At 44.1% G+C, this 25,430-nt stretch overlaps 1 protein-coding gene across 1 annotated transcript in view; it reads left to right on the top strand.

The window, feature by feature from the left end:
• LOC143961696 (uncharacterized) overlaps nt 1-25,430 on the top strand; it is a 124,174-nt gene that overhangs the window by 60,321 nt on the left and 38,423 nt on the right. The window contains exons 6-7 of the mRNA XM_077471015.1: nt 3,612-3,653; nt 8,582-8,623. Coding sequence (XP_077327141.1) covers nt 3,612-3,653; nt 8,582-8,623 — 84 coding nt within the window. The remainder of the gene's footprint in view (nt 1-3,611; nt 3,654-8,581; nt 8,624-25,430) is intronic.

The following is a 25,430-nucleotide window of genomic DNA, read 5'->3' on the forward strand; positions in this document are numbered from 1 at the left end:
GGACCAAATGCCTCAGCTAACCTACGCTGCATGACCTCCCTGATCCTGCAAAGCCTGCGAAAGGATCTTCGTATTCTTCGGATCAAGGAGAGGGACCATTACTGGCTGGCAACTCTCCTTGATCCACAGTACAAAGTAAGGTTGTGGACCTTATCTTGCCGTCGCAAAGGGAGCAGAGGATGAGACATCTCCGGGAGGCCTTGCAGAAAGGTCTGTGCAATGCATTCCCAGAGACTGGGAGGTTACAAACTCCTGATCCTGGGCAACGTGTTGCTGAGACTGCAGTCAGTCACAGAAGGAGCGGTGGAAAAGGTGGCCGTCTGACCGATGCGTTCAGACAATTTTTTAGTCCGCAGCCCCAAGGTATGATCGGTTCCAGCAACCATCGCCATCGTCGGATTTACATGGTGCAGGAATACCTAGGGGCAAGGTCAGACTTGGACAACTTTCCCACCGAAAATCCTCTGGCTTACTGGGTCTTGAGAATGGATCACTGGCCAGAGCTTGCACAGTATGAAGTTGAGCTACTGTCCTGCATCCATCGTTCTTTCGGAATGCACATTCAGTGCTGCTGGAGGCTTTGTAATCGTTCACAGGGTGCGCCTATCCACCGACTCGGTTGATCTATCGACCTTCATAAAACTGAATCAGTCTTGGATCACCACCAGCTACCAAGCACCTGAAGCTGATGTAAACGAATAATTTTTTTGAAATGTCACATCCCTTCAAGACTGCCTATGCTGATACTGAGTGACTGTCATGTTATGTTGACTGACTATCCTCTTCCTCCTCAATGATCCTGTTGATAGCTTGGAAGAACATTTTTGGTTCTGGGTGCTGCCACCAGTGGCTAAGGCCCAATTGTTCAGCCCCTGTTTAACAGGGGCATGTAATTACAATTTTTGATGCAATACTTTGCATCAGGGCTCATTCCTGCACTTGAACTAGAGTATCTGGGAGAGTTTGCAGTGTCGTGGCACCAGCACCAGTGCCTAAGGCCCAATTTTTCAGGACCTGCTTAACAGGGGCATGTAATTAAAATTTTTGATGCAATACTTTGCAGCAGGGCTCATTCCTGCACTCCAACTAGAGTATTTGGGTGAGATTGCAGTGTTGTGGCACCAGCACCAGTGCCTAAGGCCCAATTTTTCAGCCCCTGTTTAACAGGGGCATGTAATTACAATTTTTGATGCAATGCTTTGCAGCAGTGCTCATTCCTGCACTCCAACTAGAGTTTGGCTCATCCCTACTCCAGATGAATGTTGCAGCAAAGTCCAGGATGATCATAATGCAGAGTTTGTCTTGGTGTCAGAGACCTGAAGAGAAGATCTGTGGTGATTAAGAGACCCCCCAGCCATTGTCCAACCACCTTGGAATGCAGCTTCTCACCAGCAGAGACTGTGGTGTGACACTGGAACTCAGAGTCAGCCTATCTACTCTGCATCTTAGTCTCTAGTAGCATCTAATCTGTCATGAAACCAGACCTCTAACTACCAGAAGTGGCCACCGGGTGCCTACCCTGGCTCTAGACTATGCTGGTTATTGAGCCCTGAGCTAAAACATTAGAACCCCCAGACCAGAGGGGGCAGAGTTACCTAAACTCTAAAATAACAGGAACTGCATATAACCTCTATTGCAATAAACAGGTTCATCCACTAACATACAGCAAGGTATGTAACCATTACACAATCTACAGACTGAACTATCTGGTATAGTGCACATATTTGACAGCAAATTAATAGATCTCCCTCCCCAGTGTTATGTGACTCGTTAGTGTTACAAGGTCTCAGGTGTGAATGAGGAGCAGTGTTAAATTTGGTGTCACTCTCTCATACTGGTCACCGGAAGTTCAACATGGCACCTCGTGGCAAAGTACTCTCTGGGGATCTGAAAAAAAATATTGTTTCTCTACATAAAGATGGTCTAGGCTATAAGAAGATCGCCAAGACCCTTAAACTGAGTTGCAGCACGCTGGCCAAGACCATACAGCGGTTTAACTGGACAGGTTCCACTCAGAACAGGCCTCGCCATGGTTGACCAAAGAAGTTGAGTGCACATACGCAGCGTCATATCAAGGGGTTGTCTTTGAGAAATAGACTTATGAGTGCTGCCAGCATTGCTGCAGAGGTTGAAAGGGTGGGGGGTCAGCCTGTCAGTGCTCCAACCATATGCCGTCAAATTGGTCTGCATGGCTGTCATCCCAGAAGGAAGCCTCTTCTAAAGATGATACACAAGTAAACCTTCAAAACAGTTTGCTGAAGACAAGCAAACTAAGGATATAGATTACTGTAACCATGTCCTGTGGTCTGATGAGACCAAGAGAAACTTATTTGGTTCAGATATTGTCAAGCATGTGTGGCGGCAACCAGGTGAGAAGTGCAAACACAAGTGTGTCTTGCCTACAGTCAAGCATGATGGTGAGCGTGTCATGGTCTGGGCTGCATGTTTGCTGCCGGAACTGGGGATCTACAGTTCATTGAGGGAACCATGAATGCCAACATGTACTGTGACATACTGAAGCAGAGCATGATCCCCTCCCTTTAGAGACTGGGCCGCAGGGCAGTTTTGCAACATGATAACGACCCCAAACACACCTCCAAGATGACCACTGCTTTGCTAAAGAAGCTGAGGGTAAAGGTTATGGACTGGCCAAGCATGTCGCCAAGCCTAAACCCTATTGAGCATCTGTGGGATATCCTCAAACTAAAGGTGGACGAGCGCAAAGACTCTAACATCAAACAGCTCCGTGATGTTGTCATGGAGGAGTGGAAGAGGACTCCAGTGGCAACCTGTGAAGCTCTAGTTAACTCCATGCCCAAGCGGGTTAAGGCAGTGCTGGAAAATAATGGTGGTCACACAAAATATTGACACTTTTGGCAGAATTTGGACATTTTCACCTAGGGGTGTACTCACTTTTGTTGCCCGCGTTTTAGACGTTAATGGCTGTGTGTTGAGTTATTTTGAGGGGACAGCAAATTTACACTGTTATACAAGCTGTACACTCACTACTTGTAGCAAAGTGTAATTTCTTCAGTGTTGTCACATAAAAAGATATAAGAAACTATTTTAAAAAATGTGAGGGGTGTACTCAGTTTTGTGAGATACTGTACTGTACTGCTATGTGCAACAATAGTAAACAATATTAAAATAAGAACGCTTGCCTAATATTCTCTACTTCTGGTCTGGTATCGCAACAGTTCTTCCATGGAGACACGTGGTCTCAACTCTTCTCCCTCTCTCTCCACTTACTCCTTTTGGGGTTTCCAAGCCAGCCTCCCAGAGACAGGAAGTGATGATGCATAGTGATTTTATACAGAGCACTGTGAAAGCTAGGTTATTCACAAATACAGACAGTAGAGGGCATCATATCCCTACAGACATTTTACTGAAAAAAAATAGATGGTAGATATGGGTCGGGGCAAATTTTCTGACCACAGATGTGATTTGGAATTTGAAATGGGTTGAAATTGAAGAAATTTGAACATAAGAAATTGTATTCTAGTTTTAAAATCCAGATTGAGAATGAAGTTGAATTTGATCTGAATTTCATTAAATCGTGCATTCTCTGTCATTAGATAACATGTCCTATTATTTTGTTTTATCCCCTCCAGAAAAGAACATCACAGAGGGGCAGTCACGTCTGAAGGAAACTGGTAGGTAAAGAAGGAGCTTGTATTGATGTCTGGTAACTGCTATCAATTATTTCAATCACCTGTTGTGTGCTGGAGGGGGGCAGGGCATTTTGTGTTGTTGGCATAGACCAGTGATGGCGAACCTTGGCACCCCAGATGTTTTGGAACTACATTTCCCATGATGCTCCACTAGTGGAGCATCATGGGAAATGTAGTTCCAAAACATCTGGAGTGCCAAGGTTCGCCATCACTGGCATAGACTATAGACATGTGCAGAGTAAAATATTTTGTTTTGGAATTTCGTTTTCGTCTGAAAACTTAATTTATTTAGTTACTCCCGAAATTCGTTTTTATTTATTTTGTTTTTCGTTCAAAAATTGCATTCGTCCGAAAATCCACATGAATTACGGTCGAATCTGTCTTGGAAGGCTTATGGTGTCTGTCGAATGTATAAAGAAGATTCGACGGAGCTAACTATATAGCATACTTTAGAACCCTATTAAAGTCTATGGGACTCCAACGTTCAAAATCTAAAGTGCTAATTTTAAAGGCTAATTTGCAAGTTACTGTCCTAAAAAGTGTTTGGGGACCCGGGTCCTGCCCCAGGGGACATGTATCAATGCAAAAAAAAGTTTTAAAAACGGCCGTTTTTTCGGGAGCAGTGATTTTAATAATGATTAAAGTGAAACAATAAAAGTGTAATATTCCTTTAAATTTCGTAGGGGGGGGGTTGTCTATAGTATGCCTGTGAAGGGGCGCATGTTTCCCGTGCTTAGAATTGTCCCTGCACAAAGTGTCATTTATGCAGGAAAAAAAGTCCTTTAAAATCACTCGCAGCTATAATGAATTGTCGGCTCCCGTAATACAGAGAACACTCATTGAAAGTCATTGATAAATAAATAAATAAATAAATAAATAAAAAAAAAAGCGTGGGGGTCCCCCAAATTCAATTACCAGGCCCTTCAGCTCTGGTATGGATATTAAGGAGAACCCTGCCTCAAATTTAAGAAAAAATTTGACGTGGGGTTCCCCCTAAATATCCATAACCAGACCCTTCAGGTCTGGTATGGATATTAAGGGGAACCCCGCATCAAATTAAAAAAAAATTGACGTGGGGTTCCCCCTAAAAATCCATACCAGACCCTTTATCCGAGCACGCAACCTGGCAGGCCGCAGGAAAAGAGGGGGGGACGAGAGAGCGGCCCCCCTCCCTCCTGAACCGTACCAGGCCACATGCCCTCAACATTGGGAGGATGCTTTGGGGGTCCGTGACCCCTCAAAGCACCTTGTCCCCATGTTGATGAGGACAAGGGCCTCATCCCCACAACCCTGGCCGGTGGTTGTGGAGGTCTGCGGGCGGGGGGCTTATCAGAATCTGGAAGCCCCCTTTAACAAGGGGACCCCCAGATCCCGGCCCCCCCCCCCCGTTTGAAATGGTAAGGGGGTACAAAAGTACCCCTACCATTTCACAAAGAAAGTGTAAAAAATGTTTAAATAAAACAAACACACTTTTTAAAAATTCCTTTATTAAAAATAAAAAAAAGATTCCAGCGGCGGTAATCCACTCTTGCTATCCAGCGACGGACGGTCATCTCTCCAGCGATGTCTAATGTCATCCAGCGCAGCGCAGCATCCTTCTTCTGTCTCCTCCACGGAGACATTGCAGGCATTCCGGCGGCTGACGTTTCTTATATACGGAGGGCGGGGCCACCCGTCACCTGACCCCGCCCCCCTCTGACGCAAGGGGAAACCCGGGGTTCCCCGTGACATATGGGTGACCCCGCCCCCCTCTGATGTAACGGAAACCTGCCTGTGTTACATCAGAGGGGTGCGGGTCACCCCTACGTCACAGGGAACCCCGGGTTTCCCCTTGCGTCAGTATATAAGAAACGTCAGCCACCGGAATCCTTGCAGTGTCTCCTCCATGGAGACAGAAGAAGGACGGAGGATTCGCTGCGCTGGATGACATGAGACATCGCTGGAGAGGTGATCGTCCGTCGCTGGATAGCAAGAGTGGATTACCGCCACTGGAATCTTTTTTTTATTTTTTTATTTTTAATAAAGGAATTTTTCAAAAGTGTGTTTGTTTTATTTAACCATTTTTTACACTTTCTTTGTGAAATGGTAGGGGTACTTTTGTACCCCCTTACCATTTCAAACAGGGGGGGGCCGGGATCTGGGGGTCCCCTTGTTAAAGGGGGCTTCCAGATTCTGATAAGCCCCCCGCCCGCAGACCTCCACAACCACCGGCCAGGGTTGTGGGGATGAGGCCCTTGTCCTCATCAACATGGGGACAAGGTGCTTTGAGGGGTCACGGACCCCCAAAGCATCCTCCCAATGTTGAGGGCATGTGGCCTGGTACGGTTCAGGAGGGAGGGGGGCCGCTCTCTCGTCCCCCCCTCTTTTCCTGCGGCCTGCCAGGTTGCGTGCTCGGATAAAGGGTCTGGTATGGATTTTTAGGGGGAACCCCACGTCAAATTTTTTTTAAATTTGATGCAGGGTTCCCCTTAATATCCATACCAGACCTGAAGGGTCTGGTTATGGATATTTAGGGGGAACCCCACGTCTAATTTTTTCTTAAATTTGAGGCAGGGTTCCCCTTAATATCCATACCAGACCTGAAGGGCCTGGTAATTGAATTTGGGGGACCCCCACGCTTTTTTTTTTTTTTATTTATTTATTTTTTTATCAATGACTTTCAATGAGTGTTCTCTGTATTACGGGAGCCGACAATTCATAATAGCTGCGAGTGATTTTAAAGGACTTTTTTTCCTGCATAAATGACACTTTGTGCAGAGACAATTCTAAGCACGGGAAACATGCGCCCCTTCACAGGCATACTATAGACAACCCCCCCCCTACGAAATTTAAAGGAATATTACACTTTTATTGTTTCACTTTAATCATTATTAAAATCACTGCTCCCGAAAAAACGGCCGTTTTTAAAACTTTTTTTTGCATTGATACATGTCCCCTGGGGCAGGACCCGGGTCCCCAAACACTTTTTAGGACAGTAACTTGCAGAATCTTTTCTCTCTGTCAAATCTTTTTTCTCTGTCGAATATTTTCTCTATATAATCTTGGACTAATAGAGGTAAGGTTAGGCACATTCGAACACAGGTTCTATAGACACAGATTGTTGTCAGAGTCATGTCGAATCTCCTATTCTATATCGAACTGTTGTAACAATGAAAACGAAAATAAAGCATTTATTTATGTCGGATCTTTCGTTTTGCGGATTTTGTGCTTTCGTTATCGTTTGTCAAAACGAAAATGAAAATAGCTGAAATTCGGACGAAAATGCATTCGGACGAAAACGAATGCACATGTCTAATAGACTATCAGAAGTGACTGCTGCAGATAGCAGAGGGAGGAGACAGTAGATAGGAACCCGACTCTGTGTCTTGGATTGAGGCAAGTATGCAAAAATGCTTTGTTCATTTTTCATTTCAGAGGTTTACAACCACTTTAAACAACAATATGATCTCTGATAGTCACATTCTTCTGGCATTTCTTGACTACATTCGCTTTATTTATGATAGAATGAATGTGCCCCAGTTGAAGGTAGACAACCATAAAATGTCTGTCAGGACCTGGATCACCTGCTTGTGGCACTGTGCTTCCCAGAACAGGCAGGATCTGGCTTCTCCTTGGGACCCGTTTGTCTAGGTGTCAGAGATCCATGAAATCAGACTAGACAGACATTTTACTGGAAAAAAAATGAATTCCTTCATTTAATAGATGGTAGATATGGGTCCGACCACAGATGTGATTTGGAATTTGAAATGAGTTGAAATTGAAGAAATTTGAACATAAGAAATTGTATTCTAGTTTTGAAATCCAGATTGAGAATTAAGTTGAATTTGGCCTGAATCTGAATTTCATTAACCACTTACAGACCGGACCATTTTGCTGGTCAAAGACCAGACCACTTTTTGCGATTCGGCACTGCGTCGCTTTAACTGACAATTGCGCGGTTGTGCGATGCGGCTCCCAAACATAATTGACGTCTTTTTTTTCCCACAAATAGAGCTTTCTTTTGGTGGTTTTTGATCACCCCTGCGGTTTTTATTTTTTGCGCTATAAACAAAAATAGAGCGACAATTTTGAAAAAAACGCATTATTTTTTACTTTTTGTCATAATAAATATCCCCCAAAAATATATAAAAAAAATTTTTTCCCTCAGTTTAGGCCGATTCGTATTCTTCTACATATTTTTGGTATAAAAAAATCGCAATAAGGGATTATTGATTGGTTTGCGCAAAAAAGTTATAGCGTCTACAAAATAGGGATAGTTTTATGGCATTTTTATTAATAATTTTTTATTATTATTTTTTTTACTAGTAATGGCGGCGATCAGCAATTTTTATTGTGACTGCGACATTGCGGTGGACACATCGGACATTTTTGGGACCATTGTCAGTTATACAGCAATCACTGCTATATAGATGCAGTGATTCCTGTGTAAATGACACTGGCAGTAAAGGGGTTAACCAGTGGGTGGCAGTGTAGGGGTTAAGTGTTCCTAGGGGTGTGTTACTAACTGTGTGGGGGCTGGGCTTTCATTTAGTGAACACTGATCTCTGCACCAATCACATGGAGCAGAGATCAGTGTCACTAGTTGCTAGGCAGAATGGGGAAATGCTGTTTACACAGCATTTCCTCCATTCAGCCGTCCCGTGAGACGATCGCGGGTATGCCCGCGGCGATCGAGTCCCCGGGACCTGCGACCGGTCTCACAGGGGTCCCGACCGGCACGTGAGCATGCCGCCGGCGGCGCGCTCGCGATGGCAGGGTGGCATTGAAGATTGGATGTACCTGTACGCCAATATGCCTGCCCGTGCCATTCTGCCGACGTACATCGGCGTGCGCCGGTTGGGAACTGGTTAAATCGGTGCATTCTCTGTCATTAGATAACATGTCCTATTATTGTGTTTTATCCCCTCCAGATAAGAACATCACTGAGGGGCAGTCATGTCTGAAGGAAACTGGTAGGTAAAGAAGGAGCTTGTATTGATGTCTGGTAACTGCTATCAATTATTTCAATCACCTGTTGTGTGCTGGAGGGGGGCAGGACATTTTGTGTTGTGGCATAGACCAGGGATATGCAATTAGCGGACCTCCAGCTGTGGCAGAACTACAAGTCCCATGAGGCATAGTAAAACTCTGACAGCCACAATCATGGCACCCAGAGGCAGAGGCGTGCTGGGACTTGTAGTTTTGCAACAGCTGGAGGTCCGCTAATTGCATATTCCTGGCATAGACTATCAGAAGTGACTGCTGCAGATAGCAGAGGGAGGAGACAGTAGATAGGAACCCGACTCTGTGTCTTGGATTGGAGCAAGTATGCCAGAATGCTTTGTTCATTTTCCATTTCAGAGGTTTACAACCACGTTAAACAACAATATGATCTCTGATTCTCAGTCACATTCTCCTGGCATTTCTTGACTACATTCACCTTATTTATGATAGATTGAATGTGCACCAGTTGAAGGTAGACAACCATCAAATGCCTCTCAGGACCTGGATCACCTGCTTGTGGCACTGTGCTTCCCAGAACCCGTTTTTGATACCCGTTTGTCTAGGTGCCAGAAACCATGAAATCAGACCTGACAGAAGTACAGTAAAATCACACTTGTTTAATAATAAAAATAAATAGAACAAACATAGTCAAAACATAGCCAGAGTTCAGGAACTGGAACGGATAGTCAGACAAGCCAATTGTCAGGGATCCGGAGATGAGCGTAGTAAAACAGCAAGCAGGATCTGGAGCCAGAAGGGAAGTCTTAACAGGAATGCAGGAGAGCGTCTCTGTGATGTTGACTAAGGCTAAGGCAGAGATCATCTGGGCTGGACGGCTTAAGTAAGGCAAGGACTGACGAGCAGGATATCATCAACAGCTGAGTACCTGTGGAGAGATAGGAGCTGGCAATTAGCCGACAGCTGAGCAGTCAGCTCAGAGAAGAAATGGTATGGGGGGCGGACTTCTCTGCGTGGGGGGCGGAGCTATGACGTAGGAGTCAGGCGTCCGTCCGAGCGCCCGCCCGAACCTCCCGAGGACCCTGCTCTACCTCCCGCCGCCACGTACCTCCCCATGACCCCATAGCCTGAGGCCGCGCGCTCCCGAGACACCGCTCTGATACGGGCTGATTCGGCCATTGCGGCTTCGAGGACCAGGAACCGGCCCTGCCAAACTTAGCTGCAGCCAGCGGAACCCACGCCAGCGGAAAGGCTGCCCTGGAACACAGCGGTGGAGCTTTTTAAGACGCTGATATACGGCGTGACGGGACCTGGGCTGCATACCCTGAACGGAGGCGAGGATCCCTGCTGGAATCCACCGGAGCACAAGAAGAGGCTGACACAAGGTGCTACACATACGGCAGAGCGGTAAGGCAAGCAGTTGGATGGGGATGCTGGGGGAGCTTCTGCTGGATTGGTGAGAGGTGAGAGGCATGGACATGGACGCTATGCTAGATAAGGGGAGATACCCCTAGGTAAATTGGAGCCTACCCTACCCTACTTCTTTTTTGCCCCTAAGGAAGAAACTTATTTGACAGAATTATATATGGAATGATTGCTAGAACTGGCTCTACATTTTTGCTGCTACCAGGGGAGAAAAAAGGAAAAAGATATTGTTAACTATAGGGAGTTTTCCCGGAAATCCCCTCCCCCCTGGCTACAAGGGACAGCTTCTTTTGCATACAATCACCCATTCAAAAACTGCATGAGGAAATTTGTTATATTATTAACAACAGTCGCTGGAGGAGTCTAAATGCTGTTGTAAGAGCCCTTGCTGTTGACAAGCTGATTTACACTCTCCTGAGTAGTGATGGACGAACTTCCGACGGGACGTTTCGCGAACGCGAAACGCGAACGGACACAAACGTTCGCGAAAACGACCGTTCGCCGCGGGCTCCATTGACTTCAATGGGAGGCGAATTTCGCAAACCTTTAGGTCGAATTTGCGGCCACGGGGTAATTATTAGGGGGTAGCACGTAGTCCCACCACCTGGACAATAGCATAATACATGTATGAGGTGAATTTGGGATCGATAACTACAAGCATTTTTTTTTTATTTGGGAAATTGTTCTGACAATTCAGGACTATGGAGCTAATGAAGGCAATGGAGGAGAGGGAAGGTCAGGGACCAGGGTAGGCAAACAAGAGGGTGCAGGAGATACAGAGCACTGACAGCAGCACCGTAATACAGAGCACTGACATCAGCACCGTGACATACAGCGCTGACAGCAGCTCCGTGACATACAGCGCTGACAGCAGCTCCGTGACATACAGCGCTGACAGCAGCTCCGTGACATACAGCGCTGACAGCAGCTCCGTGACATACAGCGCTGACAGCAGCTCCGTGACATACAGCGCTGACAGCAGCTCCGTGACATACAGCGCTGACAGCAGCACCGTAAGCAGCCCCAGGAGGAAGTCAGCACAGCACAGGGATGGTGTGATCCCCTCATAATAAGAACCCCCAGGAGGAAGTCAGCACAGCACAGGGATGGTGGGAGCCCCTCATAATAAGAACCCCCAGGAGGAAGTCAGCACAGCACAGGGATGGTGGGAGCCCCTCATAATAAGAACACCCAGGAGGAAGTCAGCACAGCACAGGGATGGTGGGAACCCCTCATAATAAGCAGCCCCAGTAGAAATATGACACCGCTCAACCTCTTCAAAGAGGAGGGTAGGGGCATATAGTACGGTGTGCTTTTTTGGGTCAGGGAAGTGAGCCAAATGAATTAAGAAGGTCTGTGTGCTTGATTCCAAAAATTGTTTATAGACATATACATGGTCTACTGATCACATGTGTTGAATTCCTCCGAGATCCATGCCTCATTCATTTTTAGAAATGTGAGGTAGTTAACACTGTCGTGAGCTAGGCGAGTACGCTTATCGGTCACAATCCCCCCTGCTGCGCTGAACGTCCTTTCGGACAGGACACTGGATGAGGGGCAAGCCAACAGTTCGATTGCAAATTGGGCAAGCTCTGGCCAGAGGTCAAGCCTGCCCACCCAGTAGTCTAGGGGTTCATCACTCCTCAGAGCGTCCACATCGGCCGTTAACCCAATGTAGTCGGACACCTGACGGTCTAGGCGTTCCCTGATGCTGGATCCGGATGACACCTGTCGATGGGTCGGCTGAAAGAATGACCTCATATCCGAAGTCACCAACACATCTTCAAACCGGCCTCTTCTTGCAGGCGCTGTTGGATTGGTACCCGCAAATCCTTCTCTGGGAGTGGGAATTGCTCCTCTGCCAGCGCACGCAAAAGCAGAATGCAGCATTTCTCGAAGCAAGGCCTGGAAGTGCTGCATTCTGACAGCCCTCTGCGACGGCGGTAACATTTCCGCCATTTTGTGTTTGTACCGGGGATCTAAGTACGTTGCCACCCAGTACTGGTCCTTGACCCTCATGCTTTTTATACGGGGGTCCCTATTAAAACACTGGAGCATGAAGGCCCCCATTTGCACTCAAGCGGAAGGTATGTGGTGGTGGTGGTGTTGTTGGTGGTAGTGTCTTTGGGGGTGCACATAGCAGAGAGTGAAGAAGAGGGTGCAGATCGAGAGGATGAGGAGGGTGCAGAAGAATAAGGCTGAGTGAGCCACTCAACCAAGTCTGGTGCGTCCTTTAAAGTAATTGAACGCACCTTCTGCAACTTCCCACTTTGGCTCAAGGCTGTTGCTCCTGCCCTACCCCTACCACCCCTGCGGAAGGGCCTGCCTCTTCCTCTGCCTGTCATTTTTTAAATCACCCTGTGACAAAACTCTTAGTCCCTATACCGCTGAAGGACTGCTGCAGTATAGGGCAGCGGTCAGCAGTAGTGCACGTCAACCCTATGTATTGTGGACCGATAGCGGTCCTTACAGAACAGCAGACTGTACTGCACTCAGGCCTATGTACCGTAGCACCCTATACCAAGTTACCAGTCCTTATAAAAACTTTTGTGGACCAAGCAGGTTGTGTGTTAGTGATTAGCAGACTGTACGTCAGTCCCTATACCAATGAAGGACTGCTGCAGTATAGGGCAGCGGTCAGCAGTAGTGCACGGCAACCCTATGTATTGTGGACCGATAGCGGTCCTTACAGAACAGCAGACTGTACTGCACTCAGGCCTATGTACCGTAGCACCCTATACCAAGTTACCAGTCCTTATAAGAACTTTTGTGGACCAAGCAGGTTGTGTGTTAGTGATTAGCAGACTGTACGTCAGTCCCTATACCAATGAAGGACTGCTGCAGTATAGGGCAGCGGTCAGCAGTAGTGCACGGCAACCCTATGTATTGTGGACCGATAGCGGTCCTTACAGAACAGCAGACTGTACTGCACTCAGGCCTATGTACCGTAGCACCCTATACCAAGTTACCAGTCCTTATAAGAACTTTTGTGGACCAAGCAGGTTGTGTGTTAGTGTTTAGCAGACTGTGCGTCAGTCCCTATACCGCTGAAGGACTGCTGCAGTATAGGGCAGCGGTCAGCAGTAGTGCACGTCAACCCTATGTATTGTGGACCGATAGCGGTCCTTACAGAACAGCAGACTGTAACGCACTCAGGCCTATGTACCGTAGCACCCTATACCAAGTTACCAGTCCTTATAAGAACTTTTGTGGACCAAGCAGGTTGTGTATTAGTGTTTAGCAGACTGTGCGTCAGTCCCTATACCGCTGAAGGACTGCTGCAGTATAGGGCAGCGGTCAGCAGTAGTGCACGGCAACCCTATCTATTGTGGACCGATAGCGGTCCTTACAGAACAGCAGACTGTACCGCACCCAAGCCTATGTACCGTAGCACCCTAGACAGACCAAGTTACCAGTCCTGATAAAGAGCTTTGTGGAACAAGTGAGTTGTGAATGATTAGCAGACTGCAGCAGAAGGGCAGCAGTCAAGTATAATATTCTTTCTATATTTGGAAGAAAGAATATTATACGTGTACAAGCCTATTACCGTACCACTGATACCAGTCCTGAAAAGAACCTTTGTGGAACTAATAGTAACAGCAAGTCTTTAAAATTATCCTCACTGCCTGACACACTGCTTCCTGCCTGTCCCTATACAAATTGGCAAAAAAGAGTAGGCTGGAACGATTAGCTGGAACAGCTCTTTTGTGGACCTGATAGTAACAGCTAATGATGATGATGATGATGATGATGAAGAAAGACTAATCTGGCTGAGCTGTCCCTAAAATAGCAGCATACAGCGCTCTGTCCCTTTATCTAAACTGACAAAAGAAACTCAGGCTGCTGACCTAACACCTATACCAGTCCTGAAAAGAACTTTTGTGTACCAAATAGCTAGCGTTTTCTCTGTCCCTACTCCACACAGGATCCTTTCCCTACAGTGACAGAAGAAAGAATGTAAAATGGCCACCGGATCGGGTGTATTTATAGGTTAGGGGGAATGTCCAAGTGTCCATGAGCTGTCATGTCTCAATTGGTTGTCCTGTAACACATGATAAACGTGTCACGAAAGGTTAAAGTTCTTGTATACATTAAACACGTAAGTCCGCCGGGGCGAACGACGGAAAAAGGCGTTCGAACCCGCGGACGGCGAAAGTCGGAAATTCGCCGCGAAACGACCGCCGGGCGAACCGTTCGGCCATCACTACTCCTGAGTTTTTTTTTTTTGGAGAGTATATGGGAAACATATTCTATGGACTAAAGAATGTATAACAAGGGTATACTCTATAGACATTGCTAGTTAATGGTAGTGGCCCAGTATAGAGAAGAGGAAGCAGCGGAACGGAAAGGAGAAGGAAGAGGGGAAAAAAGAAAAAAAAAAACTTTCCTCTTTTTTTTTTTCAAACGGCTTTTTTAAATAAATTTTTTTTAGCCGGTATCTGGAATTGAACAACACCTCAGACATCAGGATAGAGGTCTCATCGGTTATTGTATAATAACCCTCCCCCTCCCCCCTGTTTTCTTTTTTCTAGTGGACATTTGGGTTGACAAAACTTAATTGGTACTGACCACCACCAAACGTATGCAATAACATAATAACATTGTGATTGTTGTTTTTGGGGTAGGGGTTTTTTTTTGAAGGGGAGCTATATAAAGTGGCCGTAAAGATTTATGCCGATATTTTGAATAGGAGGAAGGGAATTAAGTTTTGATAGGTCTGCTAGGATGAGAGGGAAAACAAGCAAGACAAATAAACAAGTAACCCCCGCCGCAAGCCCGGTCGGAATTCAAAAATATATGGCCGCGAACACTAGTATAAGGGCAGAAGAAGAGGCTGTTAGCCCCAGGATGGAAAAACTGCTCCGCCCGGGCCCAAGCAGACTGAGGGGAGAAGATAGCAGAGGGACAAAAAACCCGGCCATTAAGTCAACTGAACTTAAAAAAAAAATAGCGCAAACTTACATAGTGGGGATAGCAATCAGAATGAAGCTCAAGGAAGGGAGGGCTTAGAACATCTAGAGGCAGGAGAAAGGGGTCTGGATAGACAAGGGGAACCCTCCCAGCCCCCACAGATTAGGGAGATGCTCTCAGAGATGTTCATGAGAATGGAGGCCTCTCTAAGGGCAGATATCGCAACTATAAGGGAGGACATAGGTGTGGTCTTGGGGAGAGTAGAGGAGGTGGAAAACAAAGTAGAGGCCCAGGAGCACAGAATAGATGGAATCTTAGAGCAGGTAACAGCCCTCCGTAGGGGAAATAGAACAATTAGATATAAACTAGAATACCAGGAGAATAGAAGCAGAAGGAAGAACATACGAATAAAAGGTCTCCCTGAGACAATTAGCGCATCTGCCCTCGGAGAGATAGCCCAACAGATCTTCAATCCCTTATTAGATAGAGAAGCTACAACCCCACTGAAGCTAGACAGAATACACAGGATGACATGACCCTTTGGAGTTAGATCAGAAACCCCACGAGATGTCATAGCGAGATTTCACCATGTAGCAGAAAGAATGCAGGTAATGAGAAAAGTTAGAACACAGCCAGGGGTGATCTACGGGGACGTGGAATTGCAGATTTATTCCGACTTAGCGGGGGAGACGCTTGGAAGAAGGAGACGTTTGAAACCGCTAACGGAACTATTGAGAGCAGCCGACATCCCATATCAATGGGGATTTCCGGCGTGCCTTATAGGGAAGAAAGACGGACGATCTGCGGTTCTACGTTTCCCGGAGGATCTTCAAGAATTCTGCGAACAGTTAGGGATACACCCTGCTCCACAGATAGAATGGGACACGGAAGAGGTTCTAGGGGGGGAGAGGAGCATGACTCAAAGGAGTAGGAGACAGGATAGGCTGAGCGATTGGAGACGAAAGAATCCAATTACCTGAAGCTGAGATAAATTTGGATGGGGGGCTAAGAGGAGGAGGGAGGAGGGGAGGAGGGGGGGGAGGTTGGGGGAGTCTCGGACGGACATGGGGGCGAACCCCAGGGATACTATGGGGGAGAGGAGACCACTGATATTGGCCTACCAGTCCCATAGGCTTAACAAGAAAAGGGGAGTCCTACCCAGTCTCATGAGACGTTTTGTTATAGGACAAGGGGAGGGAGGGGGGAGGGAGGGGGGAGGGAGGGGGGTCTTGGTTTTTTGGGTTTTTTTTATGGGCTCTCACTCGGTCCTTTTATAGGGGCAGCAGGTATGGTCACCAACGGGCTCACTAGACGCTCCAAAAAGAGAAGGAGAATGCCCATCGGAAGAGAGGTATGGGGATAGTTAACGTTATTACTTATAATGTAAGGGGCTTAAATACAAAAATGAAAAGACATAGAATAAACGATGAGTTGCAGCACATGGAAGCAAATATAGCATGTCTCCAGGAGACGCATTTAACATGCACTTCTGGGGTCAGACTGAATTCGATTGACTTCCCGGTATGGATTTATGGGGATTCCCCATCCTCGTACTCCAGAGGGGTTGCAATAGGTTTTAGTAAAACAACGAGGTTTAATTTAGAGGAGCGACTGGTGGACCCGGAGGGACGATACTTGTGTTTAAAAGGAATGTTGTTTAACCTTAAATGCACAATTGTAAATATTTATGCGCCAAACGAGAATGCGGATATATTCCTAAGGAAAATATTGAACAAAATAGAAGATTTTAAAGAGGGGAAATTAATTCTTGCTGGAGATTTTAACTGGAGTGTAAACCCTAAAATTGATACTTCAGTGGGAGGCCCCAGGACATCGGTATATAAGCAGAGAATGTTTTTAAGGGCGTTGGCTGCACTCCAGCTACAGGATACCTGGAGAGTACTTCATCCAAAGGATAGGGATTATACATGCTTCTCCTCGGTCCATGGTTCCTTCTCTCGAATAGACTATATCTTCTTGGAACACTCATTCCTGAAAGCACTTAAGAAGGCGGAAATAAAAATTAGAACTGTGTCAGATCATGCACCAGTTATGATTAAGTTGGAGATAGGGGAGGATCATGGACCGAGGTTGAATTGGAGATTGAATGAATCTCTGTTACAGGATAAGGACTCTGTAAGCAGGGTTGAGAGGGAGATGGAACAGTTTTTTAGATTAAATGATACACCGGGAATCTCCAGCCCTATATTATGGGAAACGCACAAAGTGGTAATAAGAGGGTTATTAATAGGGATTGGAGCGGGGAAAAAGAGAGAGAGAGAGAGGAGGAAAACCCTACTGTATGAAGAAATCCAGAGACTGGAGCTGAGTAGTAGACCAAGGGGACTACACGACACCCAGGATTTAGTAAAAAAAAAAAGAGAACTAGAAGACTACCTAGAGCAGGACAGGAAGGCCGCCTATCACATTCTGGGAACAGAGATGTATCAATGGGGAAATAAAGCCGGTAAATGGCTGGCCAAGAGGGTGAAGGATAAGAAAAGCAGAACCTTTATCCCAAAAGTAAGAAATGAGGCGGGGGACATACAAAATATGCCGGAGGATATAGTGAATACGTTCTATACATATTACAAAGCCCTATATAATATTCAACAGGAAAGTATAGAGAATAGAAGCCGGGAAGCAATAAAGGACTATTTGAAAGGTATAGATATTCCCAAGGCTAAACAAATAGAAATGGAAGCATTAGAAGCCCCAATATCAAAGCTGGAAGTCGAATGGGCGATTAAAAATACAGCTAAGGGAGGTTGCCCCGGGCCAGATGGTTTCCCGATCTCATATTACAAGGAATTTCAAAAACAGCTGGTCCCAAAACTATGCGAGTATTTTAATGCAGTGGGGAGGGATGGAAAATTTCGAGAAGAGACATTACTGGCGCATGTGGTCCTGATCTTGAAAGAGGCAAAGGATCCGCTTGCAGTGGAAAGTTACAGGCCAATTTCCTTGTTAAATTCAGATATTAAACTCTTTGCAAAAATTATTTCTGAACGATTAAGACCTCATGTCCCAGAGTGGATACAGCAGGATCAGGTTGGATTTATTCAAGGGAGAGAAGGGCGGGATAACGTATTAAAGACCATTATGCTAAGCCAGGAAACCATAAGACAGAAGACCCCCACGATACTCATGTCTATAGATGCTGAAAAGGCATTTGACAGGGTTAGTTGGGGGTTCTTATTCGAAGTGTTGGAACGATGTGGATTGGGGCAGAGGATGAGAGGGTGGATAGAAGCTTTGTATACTAAGCCTAAAGCTAAAATAAGAATAAACGGGGCCCTGTCCTGCCCCCTTGAACTGTGCAACGGGACAAGACAGGGCTGCCCGCTCTCCCCAATATTATTCATTCTGGCACTAGAACCCCTCCTGACGGCTATTAGGAAGAATCAAAACATCCAGGGAATACGGGTCGATGAGAGGGAGTATCGGGTTGCTGCTTTTGCAGACGATCTTCTGCTCTACATCACTAACCCGGAGACCTCTATACCGGCGACTATGGAAGAACTAAAAAAATACGGGAAAGTCTCCAATTTTAAGGTTAACGCAACTAAATCCGAAATTCTAAACTTAAATATACCAGTAGAAGAGCAGAGAATCCTACAAACTAAATATCCTTTTAGATGGTGTGGGAGGGAGCTGGCCTACTTAGGAATAAAGCTTACGCCAGGGATGGGTGACTTGTTTGAGGCAAATTACATCCCCCTATTAAACAAAATTAAACAGCATCTAGATAGGAACCATTACAAAGCTCTATCTTGGATAGGGAGAATAAACACAGTTAAAATGTTCATTTTACCAATGTTTACTTACATATGTCAAATGGTCCCCATATTACTATCACAGACATATCTAAATAAATTAAAAACGATGATTAAAAGATTCATATGGAAAAAAAAAGCGGCGAGGGTGGCCCTTAATACTTTGATAAGAAGTAAAGACAGAGGAGGATTAGCAATGCCCGATTTCAAAAAGTATTACGAGTCTATAGCAATCTCACGAATCACAGATTGGACACATAACAAAAAGGGGAAGGACTGGGTGGAATTAGAAATGAAGCTAAGCAGAAGGGAATTAGGGGAGATAATATGGATACCCGCAAAATATAGAGAATTAGGGATTAGCACAAATTTATTGACAAAAGGATCACTGCGAATATGGGACACAATAAACGAGAGACACAAGTGGGAGCACAATTCACCATTTATGCCATTACTAGACACAAAATTTTTTTTACCAGGTCAAGAGGAATATGTATATTATAGCAGATGGGCTAAGAAAGATAAAATTAAATTACAAGAGGTTATGGAAGGGAATAGGGTATGCACATATGAGGAAATAATAGGAAAGTGGGGTCACAAGCTTTTAGATAAGTGGAGATATTCACAACTATACTATTTTACTCAGTCTTTAATACAACCACTACGAGGACAGGAGCAACTTAGACCTCTGGAGAAGTTGATAGGGAACCCCCAATACTTGGTAAAAAGGATCTCAAAAATATATGAAATCTTAATAGAGGTAGAAGAGCAAAAATACCCCCCCTATATGGAGAAGTGGGAAAATGAACTGGGACCGCTGGATAATGACCACCACAGAAACAGGATTATTAGACGAACGTACTCGGTTGCCAAAGATCCTCAAACTAGAGAGATGTCATATAAACTTTTAACAAGGTGGTATATTACTCCACAGCAAGGAAATAAAATCTGCAGCGAGACCCCCTCAACATGCTGGAGAGGTTGCTCAGCGGTGGGTTCCTTCGCCCATATATGGTGGGAGTGCCCTAAGATACAGGTATTTTGGGAGAAAATTATAAAAGCTATCTTTGAAATAACAGGGGAGGGGATTAGAAGAGACCCATGGGTTTGCTTATTCCACGACTCGGAAAAAGGAGAGAGAGAATATGGGCATTCCCTGGTCCCTGGTCTACTGAACTCTGCTAAGGCACTGATCCCGCGAAGATGGAGGAAACCCGACCCTCCCTCGATGAAGGAGTGGGTAGAAAGGTTAGAAAGGACACGAAATACTGAAGAGACAATGTATAAATTGGATAACTTAGAAGGGAGATATCAATATAAATGGCGACTGTGGATACAATTCGGAAAAACTGAAGGCTATCTAAAGCTGCTTGACTGTTAGTAAAGAAGAAGGGAAAAGCAGAAAGAGGGAAAAAATAAGGAAGAGAGAGGAAAAATGGAAAAAGCCCGGGGTAGGGACCGAGTGAGAGGGGAGGGGAGGGAGGAATAAGGTGGACTATTCTTAAAGAAATGCTGCTGTATTTATCATTATGCTGAATAGTTTATGTTTGTATACTTTGAAAAATTTGAAAATAAAGAATAAATAAAAAAAAAAAAAAAAGAGAAGAAATGGTATTAGCTTAGCCCTGACACTAGGACATGTGTCATGAGTTATATGTACTGAGCCTTGAATGTTGCTGATCTAGCATTCAGCTTCCTTGACGCTAACAAATGTTCCTACGTCTACGGCCCCACCAAAACCTCTCTCGGTTTTGCAGATTCCAAGTGTCCATTGAGTCCTAGCATTTACATATATGCATACATCTAGTGAGATATCTCCTAGAGAAAAAAAAGCATCTACCCACCTCAGCTACAATCTGAAAAGGGCTCTAGTTGCCCCACATTATATGCCTTATATATATATATATATATATATATATATATATATATATATATATATAAAAATGTATTATTTTTTTTGGGCTTGATGAGTTTTCCCATGTACCACACCCTCATAGTTGCCTCATATGATTTGATGCCCCATGTGGAGATCCTAATTTACCTGTCTGCCTCATCTCGGTGTATACATGTAGCTCCAGAAGAAGCGCATCCAAATGGCAAAGCTAGTTGAGCATTTCTTGAATGTATCTTCTGAGTATTTAAGTAGAAGTAATCTATTCTGGTTTGATTTCACTAACCCCTTCTTATGTTACATAGTTACATAGTAGGTAAGGTTAAAAAAGACACAAGTCCATCAAGTCCAACCTATGTGTGTGATTATATGTCAGTATTGCATTATATATCCCTGTATGTAGTGGTCGTTCAGGTGCTTAGCTAATAGTTTTTTGAAACTATCGAAGCCTCCCGCTTAGACCACCGCCTGTGGAAGGGAATTCCACATCCTTGCCACTATTAAAGTAAAGAACCCTCTATGCAGTTTAAGGTTAAACCTCTTTTCTTCTAATTTTAATGAGTGGCCACGAGTCTTGTTAAACTCCCTTCCGCAAAAAAGTTTTATCCCTGTTGTGGGGTCACCAGTACGGTATTTGTAAATTGAAATCGTATCCCTCTTAAGCGTCTCTTCTCCAGAGAGAATAAGTTCAGTACTCACAACCTTTCCTTATAACTAATATCTTCCAGAACCTTTATTAGCTTTGTTGCCCTTCTCTGTACTGTCCATACTGCCCATACTATATGCTGTTCATAACTGGATAGCATACTCCTGGTGCAGCCGGACCAGAGTCTTGTAGAGCTGGAGAATTATCGTTTTATCTCTGGAGTTGATCCCTTTTTTAATGCCAATATTCTGTTTGCTTTGTTAGCAGCAGCTTGGCATTGCATGCCATTGCTGAGCCTATCATCTACTAGGACTCCCAGGTCCTTTTCCATCCTAGATTCCCCCAGAGGTTCTCCCCCCAGTGTATAGATTGCATTCATATTTTTGCCACCCAAATGCATTATTTTACATTTTTCTACATTAAACCTCATTTGCCATATAGTTGCCCACCCCATTCATTTGTTCAGATCTTCTTGTAAGGTTTCCACTTAGTTTCCACAAGGTTTACAACTTAGTATCGTCCGTAAATACAGAGATTGAACTGTTTACCCCATCCTCCAGGTTGTTTATTAAATATATATATATATAAATATAATCAAAAAATATATATACAGATTAGTCCCAGCACAGAACCCTGGGGGACCCCACTACCCACCCCTGACCATTCCGAGTACTCCCCATTTATCACCACCCTCTGAACTTGCCCTTGTAGCCAGTTTTCAATCCATGTACTCACCCTATGGTCCATGCCAACGGACCTTACTTTGTACAGTAAACATTTATGAGGAACTGTGTCAAATGCACACCACGTCTACGGGCTAGTGGTTTGAAGAAGCACTGAGGTCAGTGTGAAATGCACACCTCCCCTCCTGGGTTTCGGACACTGTCTTTGTTGGCTGTTATTTGCTATTTTTTGGAATAAAATAGTTGTAACGTTCCTGTGGTATGCAGCCGTTCTTTTCTTCTTATTGATCATCGGTGGTGGGCTGTGGCTTGCACCCAGCTCATTCGGACTGTAGTGACTGCTGGCCTGGAGCGGCATCTTCCTTGTTTGAATCTTCCTTTATCTAGATGGCAGCTCACCTCCTCATAGAAGGTTAAGAGATTTGGTTTGGCAAGAAGGATACGAATTTCCAAAAAATGAATATCCGTCCGAATTTCAATTTGAAACTAAACGGACTGCACTTGTCTAGTGGAGGAAGAGTCACATCTGAGGGAGACTGCTAGGTGAAGAAGGAGCTTGTATTGCTGCCCAGCAACTTTTATAAATCATACTCCAAAGATTCTGTGCTTAAACAAACTGAACATATCCCCCCTCCTACACAGCAACTGTTCACAAGTATCAGGGCAGATATTCAAATAAACAAAAAAGAAAAACAAACAGTCCCAACATACAACGATCAGTCAAAACTTTATAACCGCTCCCAACTAATTTTGAGTAGGTCCCCCTTTTGCCACCAAACGATCTATAGAGGCATGGACTCTTATAGACCTCTGAAGGTACGAGGTGGTATCTGCCACCAAGCCATCAGTAGCAGATCCTTTAAGTCCTGCAAGTTGAGAGGTAGGGTCTCCATGGATCGGACTTGTTTTTCCAGAACATCTTAGCCCCTGGTCGGAGATTTCGACAACCAAATCCATCGGATTTTGTCCGTCGGATTTTGTCCATCGGATCTTGTCCGAAACTGTTGCATACACACGGTCGGACTAAGTTGTCGAAAAGTCTGATCATTCAGAAAGTGATGACATAATTTCGTTACGATGGGACTACGTTCAGGCTAGTAGCCAATAGCTTTGATGAAGGAATTTGATCTGAGCATGCGTGGCACTTGGTCCGATCAAAATACTCTACACATGATCGGAGTATGTCCTATCGAACCAGTTGGTCGGAAAATATTTCCAACAAGTTGGAAAATTGGGTCCGACGGATATTCCAACAGAATTAGTCCGATGCATACCACACACAGTCGGATTATCCGACAACACGGTCCGATAGGACACATTCTGACGGATTCTCCGACCGTGTGTACAAGGGCTAACAGATGCTCAATTGGATTAAGATCAGGAGATTTTTGAGGCCACATCAAAACCTCAAACTCATTGGATGAACAAAAAATCAGATGGCTGCACTCCCAATAGAAGATCCAAATAAGCTTTATTCAAATGTCCATAAAAGCACTACATAGATGACTATACAGACAGAGGATGAAAAAGGCCGATGCATTTCGCACAATAAACTTGCTTTCTCAAAACCACAATGGCTAAACTGCTAGATACACTAATATACTAAATCACATGGTACCTCAGGTATGTTCAAAGCATGTTCTTTTAACTAATATCTAATATTCATTATTAACAAATATTAACAAATGAATGAATGGATTCAATCTTACAGAATAATTGAGTTCTATGTATGGAAAAAGTGAAATTATATAAGATTTTTATACTTGTGATATGATATACATTGTTATTAACTTCATAAACAGTTCTTTGTAGAGTCAACATGTGTTAGTAATTAAGAGTGAGCTGAGCTCTCACCCCCCCCCCCCCCCCCCATCACCGATGAGAAGGAAGGTTTTACATAGTTACATTGTTAGTCAGGTTGAAAAAAGACACAAGTCCATCATGTTCAACCACAAAAAATAATAATAATAATAATATCATACAATCCCATATACCCAATTCTATACCCACAGTTGATCCAGAGGAAGGCGAAAAACCCCAGCAGAGCATGATTCAATTTGCTAAAGCAGGGGAAAAAAATTCCTTCCTGATCCCCCAAGAGGCAATTGGATTTTCCCCGGATCAACATTATTTAAGATGTAAAGGTTCATGTTTTAGTTAAGATCATTATTTATTTATATTACAATATTTCTTTATTAGGATATTATTAAGAACAATGCATTTTAAATGAATATAATATACATATTGATTTATGTAGTATTAGATATAGAAGTTAAAGAAAACTTATGTTATATAAGTTAAATGGTTTAAAATAAAGCTCCTCTTGGCTCACTCTTCAGGAATGTCAACTCCCACCCTTGTGTGAGGTGGGAGGGAAACTGTTTTATTACAAGCCTGCGGTTTTCTATGGAACTATAAGACAAACAAAACCTTTTTAGGGGGCTATTTTCATGGGTCAGTTTTTAAGAGTAAACAGCTAGTAACAGAGGACAGAAAGGCAGATTTGGCTGCAGACACACACACCATGAGGCCAGCTACACATCTACACACAGACACACACCTGATTCAATCTTAATCTTAAGAATATTATGCATTATTAATGACATTCTATACTTTGATATTGTTCTTGTAATATTTTGATATTTTTATTATTAAATACCTTTTTGAGTTTTTTTTTACACAAGAACTGAACGGACTTTCTTGGAGCTTTCCTCATCAATATGAATTATTGAAATATCGTTATTACCATAAAAAAAGGGAATCTTTCACTATCTGGGAGAACCTTCCACGCCATATATTTCACCCCTGAGAGACATATATACATCATCCTAAACCACTGACCCAGACATAAGGCTGTTTAGATGAGACCCACGCCACGCTATTGATAGGAACCTGGCAGAGGTATCCACTGTAAGACCGGGGATCTACATTTGCTTTATATACATGCTGTTACCTTACAGCAGTAAGGTAAGGGGCCATCTTTTATTGAGGTGTTATCACACTGAAGAAAAGTCACTGTTTACATTGCTGTATTTGCACAGAAGAAAATTCACAGTTTAGATTACTACACTTGCCCGAAGGAAAAGTCACTGTTTACATTGATGCATTTGCACAGAATACCAGAGGGATTCCAACACTTGTTCAGTCACTGTTTTTTTTATTATCAATTAAAGACACTTTATTTTCTGGGACTAGTATTCAATATTTATATTTTTTTTAGCACTGCTCTTTTGGTATTTTCTTTTTTATTTTAATCTTTTGGATTTTATCATGTTTATATGAATTTAATTACTTAGTTCTCCACTGTCTCCAAGCACGTGGTATGTTACACTGCTTATTCTTCTTATCACTTGTATTTATTGAAGAACTCATCATCACTTTATTTTTGCACACTGTTTGTGTTATCACTTAGTGCGGCGGAGCCATCTATTGATTTTGTTTCATTTTATTCTGACAATTTCATTGCTTGCAGCAACTAGTGTCTCG

This window comes from Lithobates pipiens, unplaced genomic scaffold (assembly GCF_037356315.1).
Source record: "Lithobates pipiens isolate NorthernLeopardFrog02 unplaced genomic scaffold, aLitPip1_a1.2 Scaffold_8, whole genome shotgun sequence".
NCBI classification, from domain to species: domain Eukaryota; kingdom Metazoa; phylum Chordata; class Amphibia; order Anura; family Ranidae; genus Lithobates; species Lithobates pipiens.